This window comes from Alexandromys fortis, unplaced genomic scaffold, assembly GCF_014885135.2.
Source record: "Alexandromys fortis isolate MF-2015 unplaced genomic scaffold, M_Fortis_MF-2015_v1.1 scaffold_69, whole genome shotgun sequence".
Lineage (NCBI taxonomy): Eukaryota > Metazoa > Chordata > Mammalia > Rodentia > Cricetidae > Alexandromys > Alexandromys fortis.
The window spans coordinates 2248161-2255743 of record NW_026067951.1 but is presented as its reverse complement, the minus strand read 5'-3'; the positions used below and the strand labels follow the sequence as shown (position 1 = coordinate 2255743).

Sequence of the window (7583 nt, the reverse complement as noted above, 5' to 3'; positions counted from 1 at the left end):
GGGGAGGAGGCGGAAATCTTTTTTTTTTTCAATAAAAAAATTATATTAAAAAAAAGAAATGAATGGAAATAAATTGTAAATTAAATACAGTTTAGAATTGCAAAAAAAAAAAAAAAAAAAAAAAGAAAGCCCTATGCTATAATGACTGGGCCAGCCATGCCATCACCAGCTGTGATATCTTGGGAAAGTCATTTAATGTTTTTTGGGTTTCAGGCTTTTCCCCTGGAGAATACAAGGGACAGATAAAAAGGAGGGATAGGCCGAGATGAGTTCCCAAGTTCTTTTCATGTTCAGATTCCTTTGCAGTTTGTCAGTCCTGGAAAACTCTTCTAGCATCCCTGGGCAGCCGTTTCCCTTGAAATGTCTCTGCTCAGTCTTTAGACAGTTAAATGTAAAGGTGCATTTGCAAGAGGCACAGTCTTCAAATAGTCCAGCAAAAGTCCAGCATGTCATCTGAAGATGACACAAAGCAGAAGAGCTGCCGCAGATGCCCAGGGACAACTAGAAAAGTATGACTTCCCCAAGACCATATGTCATCATTCTGATTAGCATTTCCTTCATCTGCTGGGAACGGGTCAAAGATGGTAAAGGTATTGTCATTACGAGTTGTCCTGCTATTCAGAGGATGGAACAGACACTAGAGAGCCCACATTCAGCTCTCTTGACTCACAAGTATGGAAACACAGACAACTATAGATGACAAGAACTGGATATATGCAGATGTTCTGTGTACTACGGTAGCTCATTTCCTTCACTTGTCCATTGATCTGTTACTTGGCTGCTCAAGGAGAGAAGCAAGGTATAATTTACATGGCTCTAAGTTTACCTAGGAGCTTCTCTTTGATGACCACGCCGAGATGTGTGTTATCTATGCCATGTGACCACTAGGGACTCTACCAAGAGTTTCTGAAAACATACTCCATTCATATTTTCTCAATTTAATTCAAGTCTCACTGCCCCAGATCAGGGAAAAAACAAGAAACGAAACAAAACAAAAAAATCCCAAAGCTCCACTGATTTGAGCTTTTGTAGTTCAAGGTTTCTTTGGACTATCTGGATTTTATGGATGGAATCTTCAGAGAATCTTTGAAGGGCAGCCAATAGGGAGGGAGTCCTGAGACCAAGTGAAGGGTAAGTTGTTTGACACATGGCTCACTGAGCAGCCACCTGTTCCTCTCCTCTCGGGTGTGAGCTCATACACAGGCAGAGGTCAGGATCAGAGGCATGACACCGAGTCTTGTGATGAGGTCACAATCAAGCCCACAGCTGAACACAGCTGTGCAGAGGATACTTCAGTGTTCCACCGCATTTGCTGATCTGACACCAGGAGTGTGTTTCACACTGGTGGGCTGGCTTATTCAATCACACTTAAAAACACACGATCACTAAGAGTGCTGGCGCATGCCTCTCAAAGGCCTTTTGATGGAATAAGACAAGATGGGCCTGAATTTGGTCACACAAAGTTGACAATCCTGGGTTAAAGCTAAATGTCGTTTATATGAAAAGTGTCTTTTAATGTCTAAAGGCTCGGTGAAGCAGCATGTTGCGATTCTAACTTCTAAGGATTTGCACTTCTGAGATTTTTATGAATATGAAATAGGGTGTGAGAGAAAATGTTTCTTTTCATAGCCAATGTAAAAACAGCTCTGAACCCAGGCCCCCCAAGAAACCGGGGAGTGTGAGGGCCCAGGTCTATTACAGAAGCAGCTTGCTCAAGCACCTGCACCCCTAATGGTGAAAGCATTTTCAATGCAAATGTTTCCTTGCAGCGGGTGATGAAATGTAAATGTGCTTTACCTGTAGGTGGTAGAGAAATGCCGTCCAGTTTTTCATCACCGTCAGCTGCCTCTGCTGGTTACAAACATAAAACACAAATCTCATTAGTTGTGGGGAGCACATTCATTTTGCTGGATACAGGAACACAATTAAAGAGACTCCAGTGTACACAGTGGCTTTCATCTTTCTTTCCCCGTTCCCTTCACTTGGTTCACATTTCAGGTTTAGCATCATTATTTAAACATGATTTCGTTTGGATAATTATGACAGGAAGTCAACCTTCCTGTATTAAGACTTGAAAACTCTCTTGACCTCATTTTGTCAATCAAAGGTGATTTCATTTTGTCTTATTTTCATGAGCTTAAACCTCTCCCAGCAGTGGGGTGGACTGCTCAGCCACACCCTGACGCACTTGAGTCACGGCCTTCTGGCTGTAGAACTGTACTTCTCACACCCTACCCCATCCGCACCCTGAGCCACTCGTAGTGGGAATCCTCAGAATGAACTTTCCTTTGGAGAGGCCTGGCTCTGGAGCTGTGAGTCTAACTCCCAGATCCATTTAGTCAGGAAGGAAACCACAGACAGAAAATACATACTTTTTTTTTTTTTCAAAAGATTCCTCTCTTTTGATTTTAAATGCAAACCTTACTCTTCTGATGTGTTTCAGTCTCCTTAATGGTTCTGCAAAGCCTGATCCTTCAGACATAGACACACACACACCTACTAAATGTAAAGAGAGGCTGTTCATAAGTCTCCTGGTAACTTAAGGGAGTGAGCCTCCCCTAACATGCTAGGGACCGAGGAAACATTCACATGTTGCTACTGGGATAATCCTGGTGGCATCCTTTCCCCACCCCGAAGTTCCTGCTGCCTGCACTTGTGTGCCTTGCTAGCCTTTTGCTCCACCTTGCAGTGTGGAGATGGTGGGAAAACCAACACAATGCTATATTCTTATTTTCACCGTTGGTGCTTTAAACACGACCAGGGACAGACACAATCAGAAATGTTCCAAGCGTTCTGCCTCTAGTTTAGCCTCGAATAGCCTGTCCTTAGGTGGGTAGATCTGGCATCAGTGTCTGCTGGCCCATGTGACTCAGCACAGAAAGAAAGCAGAAGAGATGGAAAAGTCCCAGGCAATTCTGATTGGAATAGAGACTGTTACAAATGATGTTGATAAGCATTAATAGCACGACAAAAAGATAAATGGCAGGACAGAGTCGGGGAAGGTGATTTACAGGAAACCTGTGAGATGTACTAAAATTCTCTAGATAAAAGGCATTAGGTGCTCTGGTTGGACTCTGTGTACGTGCACACATGTGCATACATGCCCCTGCACACGCCCACATAGTGTATGCACACACGGAGGTAGCAGGTCCTTGTCAGGGGTCTTCATCTATCATTCTCTACATTATTTTCTGGGATATGTCCTCCAACTGAACCTGCAGTTTCAGCTAGACTGGCCAGTCTGTGAGCCCGGGGATCTGCCCGTCTCTACCAGCATCTGAGTGCTGGGGTTACAGATGCACACCAGTATACCTGGCTGCATTATAAGGTGCTGGGGATCCGAACCCCGTTTCCTGCGTGTGCGGCAAATGCTTTCCCTATGGATCTATTTTCTTAGCTTGGTTCTTATGGCTTTGAAAAGAACTTTATATATTAAAAACCAGCGAATGCACGGCTTTTATATTTAAAAGTCACCATTTCCTTCTGACTGGTTTCAATGAATCTGAAAGGCAGATGGTTTACATCGCAATTGTCTTATTACCAGGGCTGAAATTCTTCAGTAATAATAAATGGCCACCACCACTCACTAAATACTTTTTATTGAGCACTTTGTGTGCAATTTGTCATCTGACTGATAGAAGGTCTTCTGGGTATGTCTGATGCTATGCTTGGTTTAATACACTAGGAATCAGAGCTGGAGAAATGAAATTATGGCTAGTAAGTCACAGTGCCAAGATAAGAACGGGCTTTGAGTCTGGACTCTCAAGCTCTTGCTATTAATAATACAAATATATCCCATGTGATCTTATACGCTAATTTTTAAAAATCTTCAAATTCTAGTTCATTTTATATTTTAGTAATTTCTTCTACCTTATACATGTCTGCTTTTCATTTAGTGTTAACAAAAACTACTTTGGGTCTGAGGTGACCCTTCCCTTTGTAACTCAGCTACCCTTACTGGGGCCTGTGAAGGTCAGAAGAGGGGACTGGATCTCCTGGAATTTGAGTTATGGCCTGTTGTGAGCCACTAGGTAGGTGCTGGTGCTCTGGAAGAACAGCCATGGTCTTAATTGCTGAGTCATCTCTGCAGCCCCTACCCATATTTTTTGTGAGCCATGATGTAGTTGCTGGGAACTTAACTCGGGACCTTTGGAAGAGCAGCTGGTGCTCTTACCCACTGAGACATCTCTCCAGCCCAACACATACTTTTATATGTGGACCTACATGGTCATGTGCTTTTATCATAATAGAACAAATATAATTTACGTATATTTAGGTTATATATTCTGACATATGTAAACTATTTATTTTGTCAGAACATATAGCCCAAATATACGTAAACTATCTAAGTTCGTATATGCTGCATGCGTAGGGAAGTATCATGGTGAAGAACGTCCGGATATTAATTATGACACCCGTCAGTAACAAGCTCTCAGCCTCTCTTCTCTGGCGATGATCAAGTTGTAAAATTTGGAAAACACTGAGCAAGTCCAATAAAAATTTAGTAGCAGTGACAGCTTTACTTCTGGATCTAACGCAAACAATAAATTGTGATTTCAATTCTGAAGAAGTAATCTAATAAAAATGATAAAAATCCACACCAGGAACGGAATTCTAGTTATAGAAAAAAATTATTACATGTGATGAGAGCCCCAAATGAATTTGTTTGGATTTGCATAACGACCTTTCCAATGTGTGGAACACTGCTTTCTCCTACAGTCAGGGCAGGTTTCCCTAAGTGGTGAGCTGATTAGCTGTGTCCAGTCAGAGTCTGGACTCAGTTCTAGGAACGGAGCCAAGGATGATAAACAAGACTGTGGAGGTGGTGGTGGAATATCTTTAACACACTGCATTATCATTTTGATGGAAAATAATCAAGATGAAAAGCCTGTGACATTATAGATCCTGGCCTCATTCAAGAAAGGCAAGTGGCTCTCATTTCTGTTTGCTGGAGTCTCAGCTTTGAGCTACTGAGAAGGCAGCATACCAGTGTTTCACACACAGAGACAAACTCTGTCTGCCATGGCTGGGTGCCATCCTTTTGCTCTAGCTTGACCTGTATGTTCTTTTTTAGGGCACCTTCCTTCTTGGTGGTTACAATAGCCTACTCAACACATTACAGTTGGTCCAGTGGAGAATGTGCGCAAACCTGCTGATCAAAAGTCACCCCCTAATGTCTGCTGTCATGTCAGTCTCCTGGGCTAAGCAGTGAAGGGCTTCCCCAGGAAAGGGGGACTTAGGGAGCACACAACAGTGGATGTCTCTTTCTGGAGAAAGAGGTGTGGGTGTGAACATTTGGGATGCAAATTGTCAACAGAAGTGCTGGGATGCTTAAGAAATAGTCACTGCCCAGTTTGGAGTAAGGATGGAGTGGAATGTAGAGGCACGTCCCTTCTGTGTGCAAATGTGTGTGTGCTGGAGTGAAGAGGGAAAAGGTAAGAGAGACCAGGACCCTTGACCCCGGTCTCAACATCAACAGAAGGATTAAGGTCTGCAGCTCCCTGCTCTGGACTGGCCTCCTGTGTTTGAATACTTGATCCTAGCCGGTAGGGTTTTTGAGAGGCTGTGGAATCTTTAGGAGGCCTGGCTGGAGAACTAGGTGACTGGCGGTAGCGATGGGCTAGAGCCTGGGCCTGGTTTCGCAGGGATCTAAGATGAGGAGTCCCAGTTCCATGTTCCTGTCATCAGAGTCGCTGTTCTCATCAAGGTGATCTACATCTCGTCAAACCATGAACCACTGCCTTTGCCATGCATTCTGTGGCAGTGATGGCAAAGCCCGCACAGGTAACATGGTGGAAGCTTAGAAGAGTGATATTTAAACTATTTTCATCTTGTGGCCTTGCAAGGCTGTGTTTCTCTTTTCCATTATGAAGATCTCCGTCAGTAGCCTGACTTTCTATGACTCCTACCTTGAAAGAGTCTCTTAGAAACTTAAAAGTTTAGGTCCTACAAGACTCTCTTTCCTCCAGAGGAGCAGGCCCTGGTACACGGAAGCCCTGTCCTTTTCCAGGCTGTCCCTGTAGTGTTACAACTAGGAGCATCACTAGTCTGGGTCCACACAGTTCCTTCTCCTTAAGACCTCAAGGACTGACACAATTCTCACAGTTTCCTGTCAGATCCACAGGTGCCAAGGAAATAGGAAGGCGGCAGCCACATGTGTAGGTGTCTGTTGGCCTGCCTGGGGTAGTTCAAAGTCGGTGCACATCTGGGAGAAGTAGTAAGGGGGCTGACTCGTGGGTCACTGGACCTCTGTCTTTGCTTTAGCTTGTTGATGCTAGATTTATATCTCTTCCTCATGACGTGTTTATATCTCTTTCAATTTTATCTGGAGTCTTTGTATTTTGGGCCAACAACTTCTCCTTTCAGATTACCAAGTATATGGATGGAAGTCCTTACATATCCATCAGCTGAGCCATTCAAGGCAGCATCTAGGAAACACAAACTAACCTGGTACAGGAACCACTCAGGTCTAAGGCTTGAGACCTGCCTTGACTAAAACACCGAGTTGACACATCACTGCTCTCAGTCAGGACTAATACTGAGTAAGCCTAATGGGCCACATGGATCTTTCAACTCTGAGTTTGCTTTTTCCTCTTTATTCCCACCTTAACCATTCTAGGAGTAGGAGAGGGTATAAGGTCATACAGCAGAGGGGGCTTCTGTGATGTAACTTAGGGAAGGAGCAGAGGACCCTGAAGTACTCGAGCGAGTGAAAGTCATGTTAGTAGGAGTTAATCTCCTATTTTCCAGGTAGATATGAGACTGAATCTTGGGGGGCGGATGAGAGAAGAAAAGAGGACCAGGGAGGGAGTATAACAGCTGGAATGGAGAAGGGAATGAGAGAGGTGCTGATAGAGCAGAATTAGGGGGATTGTCAGAGGGTGCGTACAGCGACATGAGGAGTCCTGAGGACAGAGTCCAGGGACACTGCTGCCCCATGGGTCTGGAGGGAACGGCATAAATATTGGTACCTTCAGTGAGAAAATGATAGTATTCTTCAGGATTTCATATTTTGACTAGAAAAAACAGTCTCTCACTGGCTTGGAACTCATCAAGTGTGCAAAGATGGCTTCCCAGCCTGCCCTAAAGATACAGTGCTGAGATTACAAGGATATGCTTTATATTTATTTATTTTCTTACTTGGATTCTGGGAATTTAACTCCTAGTGCTTTCAAGGTAAACACATTACCAACAGAGCTATCTCCCTGAGGCCCTATTTTTATTGTTTTTGAGTAATCTCCATATTGCTTTTAATAACAGATATACTAATTTACATGAAATTTAGAAATAAGACCTAGAGATTTGTGATCTAGTAGAGATAACTATTCTCGGATGATAGGAGAAAATTGACCCCAAAGGGATTTCTAACTGGCAAGATGGTAGATTCTGGAGGCTGAGACTTTGATGACCAAATCTATATAGTCACAATTTAACTGGTATTATCTTTGCCTAGAAAAATAGCTGCCAAGCTGCTAACTCTCAACTTTTAAACACGCCCACATGCACGCACGCATGCATACACAGAAACACATAAATCCACACCTTAAATTCCTTCCAACTTGATGTGGTGTTTCTGACCAGAA

At 43.4% G+C, this 7583-nt stretch overlaps 1 protein-coding gene across 3 annotated transcripts in view; it reads right to left on the bottom strand.

Annotated features, from left to right (window-relative positions):
• Bend7 (BEN domain containing 7) overlaps window positions 1–7583 on the bottom strand; it is an 83719-nt gene that overhangs the window by 3828 nt on the left and 72308 nt on the right. For 2 of the 3 annotated variants that reach the window (XM_050150511.1, XM_050150513.1), the window contains one exon: window positions 1798–1851. In XM_050150511.1, coding sequence (XP_050006468.1) covers window positions 1798–1851 — 54 coding nt within the window. The remainder of the gene's footprint in view (window positions 1–1797; window positions 1852–7583) is intronic. The other variant, XM_050150512.1, reaches the window with a different exon arrangement.